General features: G+C 54.1%; 1 protein-coding gene and 1 long non-coding RNA gene across 6 annotated transcripts in view; one reads left to right on the forward strand and one right to left on the reverse strand.

Moving 5' to 3' along the window:
- Positions 1–17,347, reverse strand: part of LHX2 (LIM homeobox 2) — a 34,861-nt gene extending 17,514 nt beyond the window's left edge. For 3 of the 5 annotated variants that reach the window (XM_005580813.4, XM_074016587.1, XM_045373793.2), the window contains exons 1-3: positions 4,028–4,887; positions 2,328–2,530; positions 984–1,387 (exon numbers count right to left, since the gene is read on the reverse strand). In XM_005580813.4, the coding sequence (XP_005580870.1) occupies positions 984–1,387; positions 2,328–2,530; positions 4,028–4,147 (727 nt within the window). In that variant the 5' untranslated portion in view covers positions 4,148–4,887. Of the gene's footprint in view, positions 1–983; positions 1,388–2,327; positions 2,531–4,027; positions 4,888–16,283 lie in introns of those variants that run through there. The other 2 variants (XM_045373794.2, XM_074016588.1) reach the window with 1 other exon arrangement.
- On the forward strand, positions 7,089–13,131 carry LOC123569179 (uncharacterized). The gene is made up of 2 exons (XR_006692771.2): positions 7,089–7,403; positions 8,378–13,131. It is a non-coding gene; the product is annotated as an uncharacterized lncRNA (long non-coding RNA).
- Positions 17,348–20,559: the final 3,212 nt, after the last annotated feature.

Below are 20,559 nucleotides of genomic sequence, written 5' to 3' on the forward strand. Positions count from 1 at the left end.
CACAAAATCTCCAAATCTAATTCTGTTGCAAACGAAAGAAAGAAAATAATTGCAAATAAACTCTAGTTCGGAAGCCCGGAGAGTCATAAACCTTTCCGGGCCTTGCAGACTTCGGGCAGATGTTGACGGCTCATTTGCCGGGACTCAGAACCTCTGCAGCTGTCCTGAGCAGGGAGGGGCGCGGGAGGGGGCAGAGCTTCTCCGGGAATGGCCTGAGGTTCAAAGATGCCGGAAATCCGAACCGAGCCCCCCACCTCACCCCACCCCACTCCACCCCGGCGCGAGGCCAGGCCTGCTCGGGTCTCGTCCCGCCCGGGCGCCCGCTTCCGAGGGTCGCGGCCCTCACCCCAGCAGGCGCCAGGAAACTCGGAGGAAGGAGCCCGGGAAAACTGAGACCTGGCTTTAAAGGAGGATCGGGCCGAGCAAAAGGACCCGCAGCCTTTGCTTTCCTGAGTTCTCCAAGCCCGAGATCCCCAAGCCTGCCGCCCTTGGGACATTTCACGCCGTCAGGCGGCACACCAGGCCGAGCTCGGCGCCCCTGGTCACAACCAGCCCTCTCTCGGGACCCTCGCCGCCCTGCCTTTTTCCTTCGCCGCCCTGCCTTCGTCGCCGCAGCTCCCCACTCTCAGCCGCGCCAACCCGAAGCCTGTTTGGTGTCAGCGCCGCCTTGCTTTCTCCATCCCTACACTTCCTGCCCAGCAAAGTGGGGCAAAGGCCCCAACCAAAAAGCCATCTCCAAAAAATACAATGTATCAGAGACAAGGCCCTGCACCCGGGGCAGCAAGGGACCACTGCACCCTCTCCTCCCGCTCCAGCCGAGGACGCACAGGCTGGAAGCCCAGGGGGCTAACGTCCCTTCTGCAAGGCCTTCCGGTGCTTAAGTCTCGCTATTTGCCCAGCATACATTCACTCCAGCTCCCGGCCGTCGAGGCCGCGCACTTTCCCCCAACCCTACGGGGGCGTTCCGCGCGCCACGCACTCACCAGCGTTGTAGGCCGCCAGATCTGCACCAGGGCCCGGGCTCTTGCGCTTCCTCGGCCGCCCCTTCTGCACAGTGCCCACACCATTGTAGTAGGGAAGACCCAGAGGGTTGGCCCCTGCTGCGCCTAGCCCCGCGCTCTTGGCTGCCGCGGCTGCAGCGGCCGCCGCTGCCACGTCAGCGTGGTTGAAGTGTGCGGGGTACTCGCCCTGCAGCAGCGCCTCGAAGTGCAAGCGGCAGTAGACCAGGCTGTCCTTCATGCCGAAGTGATCGCCCGTGGTCAGCATCTTGTTACACGTGGTGCACGTGAAGCAGTTGAGGTGATAAACCAAGTCCCGAGCGCGCATCACCATCTCCGAGGCCGAGATGCCCAGGTGGCAGCGGGCGCAGCGCTGCACAGAGAACCGCCTGTAGGGACCATGGAGGGAGGGGCTGTGGGAACACACGGTTGGGTACCCCCCTTTTCCTCCTCCAGGTGCCGCTGCTACTGCGGTGGGCAATCCCCTCCTCAAGATGGACAACCCGGCCTTTATTTGGAGGATGGGGCGGGGGAGAGAGAACTAGATTTTGACCCAGGCCTGGTCCTGCCCTAAAATAGTTTCCCTTGACACACTCATGCCTACAAAGACTTCTACTTCACCCAGAGTCTCCGCAAGCCCTAGGAAAGCCTTTACCTGGGAGTGGAGGGAGACACTTACCACTTATCCCTTTCTCAACCTTTACTCCTCCCTCCAAACCAGCGCCTGGGAATCCTACTGACTTTTGTAATTTGGAAGAAACACAGAGACAGGGAAAGAGAGACAACAGAGAGAATATACATAGATCTTAACCCTAAAACTGGGGAGAAGGAGAAACAGGGAACTTGGAGTCTGCTAGTGATTCTGGTTCTTTGATCTTGGCCAGCTTTCACTCCCATTTTCTCAAAAGACCTGGAAATGCACCCACTCCCACAGCTCTCCTTCCAACTGTGTTTCTGTCCAGCTTGGGCTGCCTAGGTTTAGGGGTGCCTGTTTCTATAACCTCAGATTAACTCAAGAAACTTCAAAGAGAGAGGGGAGCAAGGATCCCAACTCAAGCTTTTTTGTGGTCTGAGCTCCGAGGGGGCGGGCAGCTTCTGCTCTTTTTCGGGTTCTCTTACTTTGTAGACCTTTCCAAGAGCTCCCCAAATTGCTGCTTTAAAAGGTTATCACCCAATTTGTGCTGGCTTGGAGAAGCTGGGGCGGGGCGGGGGGGAGTCCTGAGTAGTGAACCCTCTCCTGGGACTAAAGGGAAAGGAGAGGGCCAAACTGTAAGATTGTGCCTGAAACTGGGGGGAGGGGTCCTGAGGGGCAGTTGGGTGGGGGGCTACCTGTAGTAGTCTTCCTTGCAGTAGATGCTACCGTCTTTGCTGAAACAGGTGAGCTCCGACTCCAGGTTGAGCTTGCACTCGCAGCACTTGAGGCAGCGCATGTGCCACTGCTTGTCCACCGCCAGCAGGTAGTAGCGGTCCGAGATCTTGCCCCCGCAGCCAGCGCACAGCGCTGCGCGGTCACTGCTGATGGACGGCATGGTCTGCGAAGGGAGGGAGGCGGAAGACGGCAGCGCCTGCGTCAGCCAGCGGCCCCTCCGCCGCCGCGAAACTGGCACCCACAGCTCCCTCTGTGGCCTCGGCTAGCCCTGAACGCGGAGGGGGCTGCCAGGGCATGCGGCGGGCTTCCCCCCACCCCAAAAGGCCCATTTTCATTTCTGGGCGGTTTAGAACCCAGGCCCGCCAGCGCAGCCCTAGCCTGCTACCGGCCCAGGCCGGGATCCTGGCCTAAATGGCTCTCCCGCTTACCTCTCTCCCTTCCAGTCCTCCCTGTCCTTTCCCCCAAAATGCTCCGGCTGTGTTTAGGGACCAGGACAGCTACTCCAGTCAAGCCCTCCAAGAGCTTTCCCCAAACTGTTTCTTAAATGAGCCGGGGGGCGGGGGGTAAGGTGACCATTAAGTTACCCTCCACACAGACTCCTCTTTGGAGAGACAGCAGAGTTCCTGGGCCCCAGCTTCAGTGATCCCTGGATCCTTAGGCCAGAGGTTAAGGCCAGGACAAGTCAGCCAACTTCTGGCTCCTCTGCCACACAGGCTGGGGCCCTCTTGGGTTCAGGGATGAGGTGAATGGGGTGCAGGGACACCCTCAAAGTCCCTGGGTGAAGGACAGGTTCAACCCAAATCCTCCCCTATCCAAACTGACCAGCAGAGAAGGTCTAACCGAAGAAGGGCTCGGAGACTGGGAGGCCACTGGGGCCGCTGGTCCTGCTCCCGAAGCAGAGAAGCTTCTCCCGTGCTCCCCACCTCCGCGGCCTCCTAAAGGTCACTTCTGGGCCCGCTACTTGGGCAGTGTCTGCTCCTCTGGCCCCCAGGGAGGTCTGAGGCGAGGAACTGGCTATTTGGGGCTAGGCCCGCGGAGCCAGGTGTAGAGATCCGAATGGAGTCTCCTTTGGCGAGGGCCAGGCCAGAGCCTGAACTCCCAGCCCTGACCTGGCTAAGTCTGACCAGTCAAAGGTCTGGGGACGCGAACAACGACAAATGTTGGCCCCGAAGGCTTCGGTCTCCGAAACCGCGCAGGGGGTTGAGGGAGATCCCCGATTGCCGGAAAGCCGAGAGCGGCCCAAGCCGGCTGCAGCCCCAGTGCTCCCGGCTGGTTCGCCTTTCCCTGGCGCCGCCCGCGGCGCCGCCAGCAACCGGAGCCGAGAGGTTGAGGAGAGCGCGGGGCTGTCGACCCCGGCGCCCGGCAAGGTGAGAAGGAAGCTGCCCTGGGCCGCGGATGGGACTTCGCTTCCACTTCCGAAGAAACGCTCTCCTCTACCCGCCAGGGCGGAGATTTCGGTTTCAACCTTGTTTCCCTTCTCCGTCCCAGCAGCCGGGTTTCCCCTGAACCGGGAGCCACTGGCCTTGCATTCTGACCGAGGATCCCCAGCACCCAGTCCCGTGCCGCACGAAGGACGCTCCCCAAACTTCGGGGAGCAGAGGCGCTGACTGGCCCGGCCCCATCCCAGCTCTCAACCCCGACCCCACAACCGCGCGCCTACCGTCTCGGTGTCGCCGCGGTCGATGGCGGAGCTGATGGCGGGAGCCTCGCTCTTGGCCCTACGGTCCATCTCGTCGATGACCCCGTGCACCTCGGGGCCCGACAGACTGTGGAACAGCATCGCGGCGGGACCGGCGGGGCCGGGGGCGCGGCTCCTCCGAGGGAGGGCTTGCCCCCCGCCTCAGCTGCCTGGCGCTCCTGGTGCTAACGGGCCCGGTGCATCGCCACCGCGGCCCCGGCCCCGCCCGAGCTCGGCTGCGCCCCCAGGCCGGGCTCCGGGCCCCGGGCGCCCGCGGGGCAGGACGCCTCCAGCCGAGGCGCGGGGGCAGCTACATTGCGGGGCGCCTGGGCGACGGCGCCAAAGCCAGGGTCACAAGGGCACGGGGCAAGCGGGGCGGGGGGAGCAGGAGACTAGGGCAGAGGTCGGCGCCCGCCGCGGGCGCTTTCACGCCGCGGGCATCGCCCGCCCGGCTTCGGCGCCCGGGGCGCAAAGCAGGGGCGCAAACTCTGCCCAAGGCGGCGACGGCTGGGGTCGGGGTTCACCCAGAAGCTGCTAGGTGCCCGCGGCGGCCCAGTTGCCTGGACCCCTCCCCTCCCTGGGGTGCGCCCCCAGCCCAAGGCGACCCTCTTGGGCGCTGAGTCGGCGACTGGAGTAGGGGTTTCTCTGAAGCCTGCGAGCCGAGCCGAGCCACCGGGAGAATTGAAGAGGAGGAGGAAGAGGAGGAGGAGGCGGCGGAGGAGGAGGTGGAGGAGGAGAAAAAAGAGGAGGAGCAGAGTGGGAGGAGGAGCCGCCGGCCGCGGGCCCAGCCGCGCGCAATGCTCTCCAAGCGCGCGCCTAGCCCAGCCCCGGCTCAGCAGTCCGCGCCAGCGCAAGCCTCCGCGCCTTTTCTACAGCCGCGCCTGACATCACGTCCTGCCGCCGTGCCATTGGCCGCTCGGCGCCCCAGGCCCTGGCAGCGCGTGCTCCGGGAAGGCGGGAGACCCCAGAGGGAGGGGAGAGGCAAGAGGAGCAGAGGAGAGTCGAGATGGTGGGAGCTGGTGGGCGAGGCTGGAGGGCGGAGTGGGGGGAAGACAGGGAGGAGGGAGAGCGCGGGGTTTGGAGTTTTTAAGATACGAACAGCTTCCTGCGATATCTTCAGAAAGGAAAATTAAACCCTCTATCCTAAGAAGGCGCAGCAAGGGGATGCTTGTCTCACTGCGGTCTCCCCTCGGCCTGGAGCCGCGGCCTCCGGCACCCGCCTGGGAGGCCCGGGAAGGCAGGCCTGGGGCAGAGTTGCAAGAGCCTTCGGCCGTTTTCCATCGAGCTCCGCCTTCGGCCCGGGCTCTGCACAGCGGACTACAGGCGGCCGCGCAAGCCTCCTGGGTATCCGGCTGAGCCTGAGAGGCGAGACCGGCGAGAGCTGTGACTCCAGGGGAGGGGGTCCAGCCAGCATATCCACGCTCCAAGCCCGCTAGGGCCCAGTCTGCAGCCCAGCGTGTAGTTTCTCGCTCTTCCCGTTCTCTCCCCAGCCTGGAAGAGTGGGGGCGAGCATGGCTTTAGGAACTCAGAAAGGCTAGGGTTCGAGTCCTAGCTCTTCCACTTACATGCACTGTAAACTTAGTGACTTCTCCTCCCTTAGCCTGTTTCTGACCTTTATAATAGGAGACAAGAAGCTCTCCTCCGCATGGATGTGTTGAATGAAAGAGACTGTGGATGTAAAATGCCTGGACCATAGTAGGCACTTAGCAAATTATTTCATCACGCCCTCTCCTTTTCCATTAAAAACTTTCTCACTCCAAGATACATTCAATATCAGTGAGGTTCTTAAAAACCACAGGCCCATTCTCTGCCCACTGGGCACACCTTGTCTCAGACCCCGCTGATGGCGCCAGTCCTCCTTATCCGCCTGGCTGCACCACCTCACCAGGGGCCAACAACCTAGCGTGCTAGGTAAATCCCAACTGCCACCCCCAGCCTCCAGGCTTCATGCTCACCCTAGAGTCTCCTGGGGACTGGAGGGAAATGCCCAGGTGTCTGGTGGGGAGGGGTTTAGGAAATAAAATGATTGTAGACAAAAACTGAATAAACACGTCAGTTACAGAGTCCCATCTGGGTCTGCTTCGGAAGCAGGTTTGGCTCTGTCTAATAGGGACAAGGCGGGTGTCAGTCTGAAATGACTTGTTGCCAGGACAGGTAAGGGGATAGTCAGGACCTGCGGTTTACCTCACAGGGTACAGAGTTGAGGATGAAATCATGTTTTTCGCGTGTGTAACTTTCACACACAAATATATGTGTGCACAAATATATGTATGCGTGTAATGCCAAAGCACATGAACTTGTGTTCATGTGTGCAAATATACATGTTCATCTCTGTTGGCAAAAACACAGCGAGCACGAATTTTATTTCTGTTGGCAAAATCACAGCCAGCACCACTATAGCGCTAGGGTCTTACACATGCGCATCAGGTGTAAAGTGTCCAGAGCTGGGAAGAAGGATGCAACTGCAAAATGGTAAATTGCACGTTATACCTGCACTTGCGTGCTCAGGCGATTCTACTTAAATCACTGCAAGTGCTCCTACGAGGTCGTTTTGCATATTTGAAAAAACTTGAAGTTACAATTATATGTGTATGTGCTGCATGTGTACAGATGCCCCAACGCGAGGGAAGGACCACTAAACCCAAAGACGCGCGTGCCCGTGTATTCACACAGACGTGTGCTTCGGCGCCTGCACATGGCCGGCGCGCAGGCACGCGGACGCCTACACGGATACATAGGCATGTTTTATTGACGCATCTGGGGCACTTTCTTTCAAAGAAAGTAAGGAATGAAAATCCAATCTAAGAGTCACCAGGGTTCATCTGGAGGTCGCCCAAGGGGTAGAAAAAATTTGTAACGACGCTAGAGTGTTTGTCCTTGGTGTAACTCCGCTCCCGGGAGGGCTGGATACAATACGTTTTGAAAGCTCGAGGGGCTGCCTTAGGATCTGGGGGCGGGGGGTGGGGTACTCAGCAACTCTTGTCGCGGGCTGCTCAAGAAACGGGGAAACACACTATGCGACTTTCCACTCCCCCGTACACGCGATTCCGTCGCCACCTCTCGGACCAGCAGCCCACGTCCAACGCTGGGCCGACCCCAGATACTCAGGCAGTCGGTATTCCCGCCCGGTTCGCTTGTCTATTCATCCCTCTGCATCAGGCTGGGACGCGCTCCGTCTTTAAGAGGCTCAAATGCATCTCCTGCCGCGGGGCGGGATCTGGGCGCCTGGGCCCCGGGGTCCAGAGGCCGGTAACTTTGCTAATCTCCCCCAGTGGCGGGGAACGTCACGCAACCGCTGAGCCCTGTCCGCGGAGACTAAACAAGGAGAGGAACAGGCTGTAAACACACATCCTGACACGTGAGTGACATTTACGCGGTGCGAGAAGCTGCAGCCAAGGGAAAGGCAGGGGGTGGGGGGAGCGGGCACCGACAGGTAAGGAGCCTTCGCAGGCGCCGGAAACGGCAGCCCCTGGACCTCCCCCTGCCCCCGAAAGTGGCAACGAATCCCTAAGTCCCCCGAACCTGCCTTCTGTGGGAGGTGACAGGTGAACGGAATTCAGGTCTGGCCACTCTCGCCGCTGCCTACCTCCCCACCATCTGCTTCCTCGCAGACAAGCAGACCCGGCGCATAATGAGGTAGCAGCCTCCAGCCGGCCACCGTGACTAACTCAGAACAAAAGCGCTCCCTCCACGCCTCCTCCAACAAAGGGGCCACCAGCCCCGGCGCTCCCCGAAGGCTGCGGGGCTCCCGGCTGCCGGCTGCGGAGCTGCCGCGCGCAAACTTCCCGGGGTTCCCGGGGCTGCTGGCGCCACGGAGCCGGGGCCGCGAAGGGAGGAAGCGCAAGCCGCGCGGAGAAAGTGAGGCCAGACCGGGCGGGGGAGAAGGGAGGGAGCCGGGCGGCCGCGGAAGGAGGGTGATTGATCAGTGCGCGGTTCCCGGCGCTCTGTCCCGTTATTAGAGGCGGCCAAAGCAGGGCCACGCAATAACCTCAGAATCGCCAACTAATTGACGCTGCAGGCAACTACTTCATTGTGCGCGCTGGTTTTATGTCTTCATAGCCGGTGATTGACAAGGTGTAATTAGTCATCTCACTCGGTGATAAACATGGGCACCCTCCTCCCGCGGCATCAGGCCGTGTGTACCAGCAGAGGAAGCGATAGTTGACGCTGATATACCATTAAATCAAAATGAAGACGTTCAGAAGTGTGTGTTTGCTGTGACGCTGTGATGGTTTATTTCTCAAATACGGCACCAACAGATTTACTTGATTTGCAAGTTAACTACAACATTAACTGGTTTTATTTATTTTGCCTCTTCCTTCCTCTTCCTAGGCAGGGATGTTGCTCTTGGAGAATGTGAAGACAGTTTGCTTCTTGACAAGCGAGCGAGCGGGCGCCCAGATTTTTGCAGCCTTTCCGAGTCTCCCCCGAGGGAGAGGCGGCAGAGAAAACGCCGGATTTGGGAGCCACCAGGGAAGGATCCGCGCAGGGGAGCCGCCCTCCTTGGCCCCAGACCCGCCTGCCTGGGGCCCCCTTTGCTTACTGCCAATGTATGGTCTGAAGCTCTGAGGATGGTGCTAGGGACTGGGGTCGGGGGAAGCCTCTTGAATAATAACTGCAAAGAAGAAAGAGGCGAGAATGTCCCCCTAACCTTGAAGCAGAAAGGACTGTGTTCTTAAAGCTGTTGGCTGCAGTCACAGGGCCAGTTGCCCGCCTCTATTCCCAGAGTAAAGTGTAGCATCTTCTGTCCTCCTGGCTTGCTTGCACCATTCAGCAAATTATACTCCTTCCTCACCAAAGTAGAAATGCTCAGGGGTGTGTGTGTGTGTGTGTGTGTGTGTGTGTTCCCTCTACACTGAGGCTGGTGTTAGAGATGTTACCGATTTAAACCTTCCAGAAACCTGGAGGTTTACATTTTGTAAAGGGAGGGGACAATCCTAGTCTGTCTCAACCCCAATTCTGGTTAGAGTGGCAGGGACTGAACAAAGCCACCAACATGCAAAAGTCCATCTCCAGAGTATCATACATGCCCCCAGGAAACCCCCAGTGGGATATGCTTCCTGCACTTTCCCCTTCTCTCTAACCTCTGTCTCCTGTTTGTAAGGCAGAGGAAGGGTGATTCCTTGCCACTGCACAGGAATGCAGGGTTACAGTTATCTCCAAGAAAGGGTGGGGTGAGGCTGAGTCACAGGGAGAGCAGAAAAGCCCTGTATCTTCAATGAGGACCCCCCCACACACCTTTCCCAGGCTTGTGGGCCTCATTCAGCAAAGCAGGGAGTGTTTTATATTGATATGAGAGGCTGTCAGTCAGCAGCAAATCAGTTCAGGCATAGCTATCTCCTTCTTTATGAAATCAGCTCATTGCCTTGGTCACACTATACAGAAAATCTGCTTATCACCGCTATCGACAATAAAAATTAGTGGAGCCTTAGTTGTTTCCGAAGAGGAACCCCGTGTCTGTGACACTAGAATAGATAAGTAGCTTGGCCTGTTGCAGGCAGAGAGGAGCCCAATTCCTCCTCCTCTTCTCCCTGCAGCAATCTGAACAATTCTGAAACCGCCTCCCTGGGCGTCAGCTGAGCAGGTTGGGGAACTAACCAGGGCTCTCTCTCTAGGGCCCTGTTAAATGCACTGAACTTAAAATGAAACACGAAGTGTGAATTTCAGGTTTGAACATGATGCATCAGGAAACGTGGAGGTTGGCAGCCCTTTTCCTCCCTCCTGCTTTTCGGTAGCAGGTATTAATATTGTATTAAATGTTATGAGAAAGTAAAGGCTGTGGAGAGGAATGTGCTCAGATGCAATTTTGTCAAGGTTTTTATCTGTGATTATGATTCCAGATGTAGAAACTCCCGGAGGAGGGAAATGAGGGGCTGCTGGCATGTGACATGTGTTTTAAGGTGTTTGGCAGTGTTTCTCAAAGTGGTGACAAAATGTTCAATTTTATTACAGGGAATTGGTAAAAGAAATATGAATACTAGGTCAGAGATTGTTCACCTCAGCAAAAGGATTTACCATTATTGATTAGGGTGGGGAAAGTTTGTATCTAGGCCCTGCTTAAATCACATTGTCAACAGTATAAATCTGTCAGATCAGATTTTTCTTAAAGAACAATTGTAACAAAATACACTATAGCTAATTGCATCCCCTCACGGCTAATTTCCACGCAAGGATGTAAATTTCCCTGGAAGCAAAACCAAAAAAAAGTAAATGTTGCAAAAATGCCATTTTTTCCCCAACTGGTATAACTACAGTCATTTATTGACAATCATTTCTTTTTAATCTAGCCCAGAGTAATATCCAGTCCTGGAAGGGCTATTTTGCTAACCTGGTTGCTCTGCAAGCCTTTCAGGTTGAAGCACACACACACACACAAAAAAACAAAAAACAAAAAACAAAATAACAAAAAGCAAACAAACAAACAAAACCCCGCAACAAATTTTCTCACATAGGAAACCACATTTTGCTTAAAGGAGAATCCGAAAGATTTTGTATAGAAAAAGTGGGGACGGGGGTAGAAGAGGAAGCAGATGAACTCTTGACTGGCTGACAACTCATATTTCCAAGCACTTGAGACCAAGCATTTTTCCTATCACAGCCCTTCTTCATTCAAAGGCATCTCTGCCATCCTTTTCTGACAGCAGGACACTGCTAAACTCCATTTCTAAGCACAAGTTTCCCCATAAACCTTTTATGAGCTTCCCATACACTAACACCAATCGACTGGATTGCCCAGCCAGCACTGACTAGACAGGAGGTGGGTTTGGTAAACATTTCTACATAACAAAAAGGAGTTTTTAGCTAAAGATGCTGGACTTGGCTCCTCCTTGGGTCCTCAATCAGAGGACGAGGGTCTCTACCCACTTGCTGGAGCCACTGCTTTACAGATCACTCCATGTCTAGCACACCCATTCAGCCCCAGCCTCTCCTTAGTCCAGGCTAAAGAATGTTGATTTGAGCTTCCCAGCCACTGGCACTATTTTATCATCACAAAGCATACTAGGCTCCCAGCACAAAGTGCAACTTCCTAGGAAGTAAGACAATTCCTCTCCTAGAAGATGATGTAGGACGTGGTAGTTTTCTGAGGGCAACAGTGAGATTGCAGGGGAGGAAAAATGCCCAGTGTGGCCACCATCTCCCACCCTGCACTTTCAGCAGGACCCCTCCCGTGCCCGAGTCCAACTTTCCACTGGTTTGATTAGCAAATCTCTACTGCTTTTGGGAAGTTGGCATTGTCTCTTTAGGTGAGGAATGAGTCATTTCCCACATATGCTTCAGCTGAAGCTCAGTCCCTTGGCACCCCTCCCCAACATTTTTATTCTTCCACTAATTAAAACAACTAATGTCCCATTGATTATCTTTGCATGAATGAAAATCATCACAAGCCCTTGCAGGTATATGAGAAATTCTGTTTGCTTAAGTATTCACACTTTGATTTCCTATAGGCTAATTTTCTCAAGCATAAAGAAATTCAAACAAAACAAAACAAAAACAAAAACAAAATCTCCTGACACTTTGCAATAAAATATGAATGCTAGTTGTAATGAGCTTGTGCCGATCTCTTGCAGGAAGAAATGCTCAGATGGCCCTGTTTCAGTGCTGAATTTTACTATCTGGTAATGGATTCTAGACAGTGAAGGCAAACATTGATAGGTCATCAGACTCAGGTTTTGAATTTGTGCTTGTGTTGAGTCAGATGAGCTCACCCAAATTTACTTTTAAGTTACCGTGTCAGCCCTCGAAAGTAAAAAGGCAGGGGACAATCGACACTATTTGGAATTTCCCAGCTACTTGGCCATTTCAGCTTGCGTCTCCATTTCTGGGGGCTGCCATAATTAGAGCGATCTATTTTGCATTTACTTCTCTTTGCGAGCACTACATTATTCACTCTTTCCTGTGCTTATTAAACAGTGCCACCTGCACCAAATTCAACAAAGCTCTTCCATCAATCAGGCCCAGCGAAGGATCCCAGACCATATATTATCATTAATTGAAGCTCAGTTGAATTGTTGACGATAGAGTCAACAGTAAAAGCAACACATTTTCTAAGACCTGTTTATAAAAATATTTTAAACAAAAAAAAATGCATTCCCCAAATTGTCATCTTTTACAAACTCATTTCACTCTTTCTGTACAGTAATTCAAGCAGCAATTAGCAAGTCTTTTAATTAATGAACTATTCCCTGGGTGTCACCAAGGTGCCTGCAGCACAAATGTCCTCCTTCATAGGTACCAGCAGATGCAGTCAATAGTTTGTCCCCCAAAGCCTTAGAAACTGACCACCTCAATAGCCCTAACACTATAAAAAGGATCTGAAGAGCCAAAGGCAAGGCTGGAAAGCAGAGGACAATTTTCAGGAAAGGAGCCATGGAGAGTATGAATCCAAAGAAAGGGAGAGACAGGAGAAAGGGAACCAGCAGCAGAGGGGAGAGGCAGAATATCAATGTCTAGAGACATCCATGGATAAGAAAGGCACAGAAAGTTTCTAGTAAAGATGGGATCATCTCTGAGCTTCAGCTACGTTATAAAGGAACTCTACATCCTAATGCTGATGATTTACACATCTTTAAGAGGCTCAAACCTCACTGTGGCTTGTTCTTTTAAAAGCTTCCTGCTTTGTTCAAAATACTGCTTATCTTTGGTATTGTCAACAGCTCTGCTCTGGGAGAGATTAATTAAGTGATAGGTCAGACACAATGAGGTGAAAGGGCATGTCCACCCAATCAGGACTGATTCATCCGTTTCTAGGTGGATCAACTTTTTTGAGGGATGCCAATTTTGGTTCAATTTCCACGGGGTTTTATCAATAGGGATGCCTCAGCTCCACCAGTGAGGGGCACTTAGCTGGTAAAGACTGGTCTGCAGATAGAAAAATTAAAAATCTACACTTTGTTTTTTTAAGATGTGGAAACAAAACATAACTATTAATTGTCTGTATGCTTAAGTTTTACCGATCTGGGAGAAGGCTGATTTCTTGAATCCTTTTACAAAATACAAAATAGCTAATTGGGTGGTTGTAATTAAGATTGCCATGCACCACAAAATAAAAATAAAAATAAAAAGTTCGCTTTCTCTCCTCCCACTCACTGTTTTTCATTGTTCCTTTCTTTCAAGTCCACTTTTAATTTCTAGAAGGTAATATCAGAGAAAAATAGAAAAGGGATTGGGGGCGGTGGAGAGAGAAAGAATGAAAAAGAAACAGAGACGTTTTCAAAGTGTCATCAGCCGAATTTTTCCAGACCAATTAGAGGTTACCTTTAAATCTCCATCCTTCACCCACTCCACACCTTTCTAAATAGATCTTTAGACTGGTGAGAAATTAGTTCATTGGGAAGGGTCATGTGGGTTCCTAACCAGAAGGGTTTTAGGGACCTTAGATCCCACTCCCAGAAATGACACCCTCCCCATCTCTCTGAGTCTGGGTCAAAATTGTGGTTGCAAAATTTTGTGTGTGTGTGTGTGTGTGTGTGTGTGTGTGTGTGTGTGAGAGAGAGAGAGAGAGAGAGAGAGAGAGAGAGAGAGAGAGAGAGTAAACTCCCAGCCTGTAAATAAGGCTAGGCTCAGGTAAGGTGACTATTAATGGCAGACCCCAAACAAAACATTTGGAATATTTTTACTCTATTTTTGAACACTCTTGCAAATGAGTCTCACATTTGTAAAATGCCTTTCCAAGGTATTTTGGGGGTAGGGAGGAAGTATGGGGGTGAACAATGGTTTGGGTTTATGTAACTGACCAGCCATTTCCCCTTCTCCAAAGAAATGTAGAAGGCTAGTTTCTTAAGTATCCAATTGTTTAAATCATCTGGGATCCATCTATATTTATAAAACTGAACAGAAATACTTAACAGCCTGATCAATAGCCATTGACCGTTGGTGCACTCGCACCCTAACATGCACAGCTTGATCATGTATATTTGATCATTGAAAAATTCAAAGCATCTTGCAGCAGTGTATCAAGCTTCCCATAAAATAGTCCGTCTCTTTCCGTGGTCTTAAAAGAGTGTGTTTTTCTCTCTCCTGCATTTATCTATCTATCCACCTATTTATCTACACACACACACACACACACACACACACACACACACACACACACACACTTCCCTTCCTGGAGAATTTATTGCTCATATATTTGATGAAGAACGAGGTAATTAACTGCCTGTGAGGCTGTACATCTGGGCGGCAGTTCATATCCATTGCAATAATAAAACACTTTTTTCACATTTTAGCAAAAGAAAGGCTAGTCCTGCCCACAGATTCAGAGGACCCCAGAGTCTCTCTCTGCAAAGCCTCCTTGTTATAAATCCTGCCTCCCTCTTAAGTGATGGCAAGCACAACTGCACCAAGGGGCACTAAGTTGATATGTGCAAAAGTATCACTGGAAAAGCTTGTCCCTTCTCAGAGCTTCAGCGTCAGCTTGTGGGGGTTTGAAACAGACACAGCTGGCTCCTCCATCCCCAGCCTGCTTGGCAGCAAACCGGGGCAAGAGTCCAAAGGACTTATCCTGTGAAGGGCCACAGGTAGAAGAGATATATTTTGGGATTCCCAAGGGTCGTTGTCTTGAGCATGTGTCGCTAAGAACTAATTACTCCCAAAGGACCCGATCCTGCAGATTTTTCTGATATTCTGGGGTCAAAAAATGGATTCCAAGTTTCTCCAGAAGGTATCCCAGATCCATCCAAACTACTCCAAGATCCCGGCCAGAGGAATACAAGCTGGCATAAGCCTGCTCCAAGCCCATAGCACAGTTCTTATAACCCCAACCTCAGAGGCCACCCCTACCCCCAACCAAACAAATTACCTGCAGAACCTCCCATCTCGGGAGTCCCCTGCTCTGTATTCCCGACCGTTCCCCGCACAAATTATTCGGGGCCCTTCCTTTTAAAAGCAGCAGCATCTGGGCTGAGGCTCCCTCCTTTAAAGGGTGGGGGGAGGCTTCATATGATAATATGTGTAATATGATATGGAATGACAGAATGCATGACAGTTGCCCATAATACAGAGAAGTCAGTCAAAGGACAGAGGGGACATTTGGATAATTACCATCTATTGGCTAGTCAATCACGCGAACAGAGAGAAACTGCACAAAACCCACAATGGAGTTGGGAAACAAAAGAGACCCGAGCCAGACTCAGGATTAACCGGTCTAAAGCGATCTAAATGCTTTTGTATCTGAAGAACTGAGGCTCCCGGGTTGCTCCCCCCACCAACAATCCCAGGGAACTAATTGCGGGGATCAGAGTTAAGGCTCTCTCCCTCCTTTCCCATTTCTCTTTGTAGACTGCTCACCACGCAGAAAAAAAAAAAATGATTTCTCTCTCTGTGTTCATTAAACTATTTTAAAGTTAAAGAGGTGGGGGAGGGGGATAGATGTAGCCCCTCAGTCCAGAAGCTGAGATTCCTCTGCCAACGAAGAGGCTGGGACAGTCTCGGTTGGTCTCAATTCTTTGTTTCAGGGTAAAGTCTTCCTTCTTTGCCCCGTGGAAACAAATGCCCCATGCACCTGGGCTTCGGCTGGGCAGCTGCCCCTTTCCTGCGGGCTGCCAGGGATTGCTGGTGCCTTGCTTTGGGTGAGGAGTCCCCATAGCTGGCCCGTGCACTAGAAAAACACAAGGTAGATCCCTCCAGCTGAAGACAAATTGATCTGCACAGCCAGGATTGGGGGGGTGAAGGGCAGCACAGGAATGGGTCTAGCCTTGGAAATGGGAAAGTGAGCCACAGAAGGTGCTTGCAAATTGTGGGGACAGAGAATTTCCTTTGAAACTGGGGAGTGAGAAAGAGGAAGAAAATCTTTCTAAATTGGGGGAGGGAGACGATGTGCTTAACTGGGAAAGAGGAATGAAAAGACTCCTGCTTGAAAAGAAGGGAGGCAAAGAGGTGATTCCTCAAAAGAGACACAGGAAAATAATGTCTATAAAATGTTAGGGATTCGAAGAGGATAGTGACAGAGGAAGAGAATTCCTTAAAAGAGAAAAAGACCTGGACAGAAGATCTCTGTACCTGAGAGTGACATTCCCCCACGCTCCAGACAGAGCGGCAACTGCCAGCCACTTCCCACCGGGTCCTCCCTTTGACAAGCCCAACTCGCCCAAAGCCCTCCCGGCCCAGACGGGGCCCTAGCGTGCTCCCGGCTTGGTGGCAGCGGTGGTTCCCGGTCCGGGTCCGCGGGTGCCTGCAGTGGCCCTGCCGGCATCCCGCGCAGCCCTCCAGGCCCCCGGGGCGCGCCGAGGCGCTTCCTTACCTTGGCGAGTCCTCCGCAGCGGGTGTGGCCGGCTCTGCGGGCGGCCCCGGGCCAGGGCCGGGGGGCGGGGGGTGGAGGTGCCGGGCTTGGGGGGAGCGGCAGGGTGAGGGCTGGGGGCGCGGGCACGGTGCCCAGTGGGGGTGAGGGGGCCGTCGGCAGCCCCAGGGCCCTCGGGCGGGCCGGGCCGAGCCTGAGGAGGTGCGCGGAGGGCAGGGCCGGGGAGGGGCGCCGGGGCCCGGGCTGGGGGGTGGAGGGCTCCCTCCTGGGGCCGGCGGGGTGCTCCAGCCTGCGGGGCCGGCCCGGAGCCGGGCGAGGCGCGCAGGAGGGAGGCCCGGCGCCCGGGGAGCCGAGGACGGGGCGCGCGGATCAGAGGGGCCGTTTTCTCGCCTCGGCTGACAAATCAATCAGGGCCGGCCGGGAGCCGGGAGCTGCCACCCGGGCTGCGGCGCGCGGCTCCCCGCTCGCCCCGCGCTGCCAGCTGCCGGCCGCCTGCAGTGGGCGCGGGCCGCGGCGCGGGCTGGCTGCGGTCATTAGGCTGCGGGCGCGTGCGGCCGGGGGCGGGGGCGGGGGAGGCGGTGAGCGCCGGGAGGGGGCGGCGCGGCGTCCCCCGCGTCCCCGGCCCCCCCGCCCCTCCCGCCGCCGTCCCGCGCCCGCTAGCGCTCGGCGTCCCCCGCCCCCTGCTCCGTGGCTGTCACCAGCTCCGGCGACCGGTACCCCCAGCCGTCCCCGCCCGCCTCCCCCTGTCTCTCTCCATCTCCCGGTCTCCGCGGCGTTTCTCTGCCTCCTTCCTCGCCTTTCCCGGCCTCTCTGGCTGTCCCTGGCTCTCTTCCTCACTGACTCTCTCTTTTTCTCTTACCCCTCTCTCCTCGGCTGCTCTCACCACTTCCTCCCTCCCTCTCCGGCTTCCTTCTACCTCCCCTCACTCTCCCCCCTTTCTCGCCTTGCTCTGGGGGACTTGCTATCTCTTTCTCTGTCTCTCCTTGGAACAGCGGCCCCCAGAATGCAACTGAAGCCATTTCCCGGCTTCAAGTCACTCCCCGCCGGGGCTGCAGTTTCCTATCTCTAAAAGGAGTTGCTGAGCAGCTCTAGGTGGGGTGGCGATGGGGGACGCAGGAGGTGCCCCATGCCTCTGGTCCCCTGTTGAAGTTCACGCCTCCTCAAATGCAGCGGCCACCCAGGGCTCGCTGGGTGCCATATATGCCCCACAAAACACCTTTCCTCAACCTCGAGGACAAGTATCAGAGGCCAGTATCAGAGGCCAGTTCCGCGGGAATAGTCAATGGTGGTTTCCTCCAGGATCCCTAAAGCCCCTCCTGAAAAGTGACTGTGGTTCCTCTTCCCCTGTCCTCAGGTTTTGACTGGGCACAACCTGAGTTGGATCTGATAGGCCCTGTCACTTGCTGGTTCCTTCCTGGTTGACACCAAGCAGAGGGGCAATGCTCTCTCCCTGTCCTTAGACCCAAGCAGGAGTAAAATCTATCCTCCCTCCTTCCCTCCCCATTCCCCATCACACCATGATTGACTTTTAAGCTTCAAGGATGTTTCCCTGGACAGGTGTGGCTTCAGAGTCAGAGAGATGTGAGTTCAAGACCACTTGCTTGGGTAAGTCACACTGCTCCAAGTTTCAGCTTCTTCATCTGTGAAATGGGAGCAATAACTACCTCCTTTTCAGGATTGCCACTGGGGTCATTTCTGGAATCCATAAAGTGCCCAGTCCGTAAGTTATTTATTCTATCCAGCTTTTATTCAAGCTTTTTGCTTGGCACTGAGGAGACAGCAATTCACGAGGCAGGCATGGCCTCTGCCTTCAGGCAACTTTCATTCTAGGTGGCAGACAGACTGTGGACAGCAATTACACAATTTTATGACAGTTATACAAGTGCCATGGAATATAGAGAGTACGATGAGACCAGCTATCCAGGGAAACTAACCTGGTCTGGGGCTCAGGAAGGCCTTTCCCAAAGTGTGATGACATCGAAACTGAGACCTGAAGTCAGTTGGGGCACCAGGATCACGGTTGGTAGGAAGTGGGCAGGGGATGCTAAAACAGGTGGTGGAGGGAGAGCGGTCCTGGCGTGAGGGAGCAAGGCCAGTGGGAAAGCCTGAGTGGCCGGTGTGGGGTGGGGAGCCGGATGAGGCTGCATAGGTGGGCGGGGCCAGGCGTGGGCACGCAGTGTCTTGTAGGCTGTGCTGGGAAGTCCCTGCCTCAGCGCATAGAAACTGCTCTTGTGAACTCTCAGTCACATGAGTCCCGATTTCTGAGCTGGAAGGAAGAAGCCAGGCCAATATGCAGACTCATTCTTTGCTTTTGGTTATTCCTGGGGGCTGCCATCTCTTCTTCCCTCCTCTGCTATGTCCCAGCACTGTGCACCCATGTCTACTATGGCATCCATGCCCCCACCCGAGGGTGGCCTCCCTGGCAGCACATGCTCAGGCTTGGTTTCTCTCTGTGCCCTTAAATCAGGCCCACAGGAGGCATCATCCTTGGCCACTGAGCCCCTGCTGTGTGCCAGGCCCTGTGCTGGGCATGGCCCTGTCCTCACAAAGCACTCCTTTATCTGGGAAGACACTTTTGAGCACACAGGGCTGCAATGACCATGATGAAGGAGTCCCACGGGGGACCTGAGGCATGAGGCTGGAAGCTCTTTGAGGGCAGGTGCGTCGTGTGTTTTCTCACCTGGCACCGTCATTAGGGTGTGGCACTGTGTGTGTGGCACCAAGGTGGACACTCGGAAACATGTATTTGGAGGATGAAAAAGAAAAGCGGAGTTTAAACACAGAAGGATGAAGACTCAGTAGGAGCTCAGAGAGCCACAGGAAGCAGGGAGGAGACCTGCCTCTGAAGCTCTGTGAGGAGGAGGCAAAGGGCTCTGTAGTGGGAGGGAGCTGATGCTTCTGGGGCTCCTCCTCCTGGGGCCAGGCGGGTGCTGGGCACTTTTGTGCAGTTCCCTGGGCCAGCCTCCACAGCGCTCCACCTCGAGGACACCATTGACCCCGCTTTTCTGTTAAAGCGCTAGGGTCCAGAGGGGTTGCGTCACTGGCTTTAGGTCACACAGCCAGTAAGAGCCTGCGTCCGGATTTGAACCCCGGTCCGCCTGCTCCTCTTTGCTAAAAGGAGGGAGCAAAAGAGGAGGAGAAGGCAGAGGAAGGCAATGACTGAGAACAAAAGAAGAGCAGTGGCAAAGGAGTGAGCTCCACGAGTAATTTTTCAACTTAAAAACAATTCCCATTTCCCAGCCCTGCAGAGGCAGGCGCAACGGATCTGAGGCGAGGCCGGCCCTCTGACTCGCAGGAGCCTGCCGAGGGGCCCCGGCAAGCTGCTTCAAAGTCGGCCTCTTCAGCACAGGCGCTTTTAAACTTCACACGGGAAACTTTCCAGGGCTGACTTTTTGCACTTTGTTTCCAAATCAAGAGATGGGGAAGTCCCTCTCAGCCCAGCGGGGAGGAGATCGCACTGCGAGACTTGCCCTAGGGTTTTGGGCTTGGCACTGAGCTCCTCAATAGGGCAAATGGGCTGATCCCCCGATGTAGGGGTGGGGGGCCCTGTCCCCTGCCCGAAACGGGTTCCCAGGAAGAATTCAGGATGTGGGCTTGGCAGCCAGTCCCCCCCACCCCCCGGCCCCAGGGGGGATAAGGCCTCTCTTCCTGTATCCTCCCAAATCTGCTTCTACCTGGGTTCCGGGTGGCTTTTGTGGATAAGATGCGACCACCTCATGAGGATCATGATGTACTCCTTGCTCTTCTCTGCACAGCAGTCTCAAAACTAAGCCACACTGTCTGTCTCCTCTGTTCACCGTTTCGAGAGGCAGCAAGGGTCTTCCTAACCCTCAGCTCCCTCTGATTTTTGGAATTCAGATTTGGATTTTGGATGTACATCAAGAGGCTGGCTCCATGCATTTTAATTAAGCTGTCTTTTTTCATTTATTACTAATACACTCCTCTTAACTATGATTTATTTGTTAAACAAAGCACCATAAGCCGTCACTTATTCATCTTAATTTCAACAAAATTAAAGTAGTCGCTGTTAGATTGCACCTAATTGCACTTGCAATGAAAAGAACGGAGATGTTAATCAAAATAAATTGAAGATAAACAATAAAATCATTACATCTTTGCGGCGGTAAGTGTAACTAATCAGTTTTGACTCGAAGCGACCGAACAGGAATAATGAATGTGTCACCAAAGGCACGCTCATTAACGGAGGCTGCCGAGACCTGGTCCTCGGGGCAGCAAACAGCCACCCTGCCCATGTGGCTCTGAGGGTTCCTGCCTCCTG

Source organism: Macaca fascicularis, chromosome 15, assembly GCF_037993035.2.
Source record: "Macaca fascicularis isolate 582-1 chromosome 15, T2T-MFA8v1.1".
Lineage (NCBI taxonomy): Eukaryota > Metazoa > Chordata > Mammalia > Primates > Cercopithecidae > Macaca > Macaca fascicularis.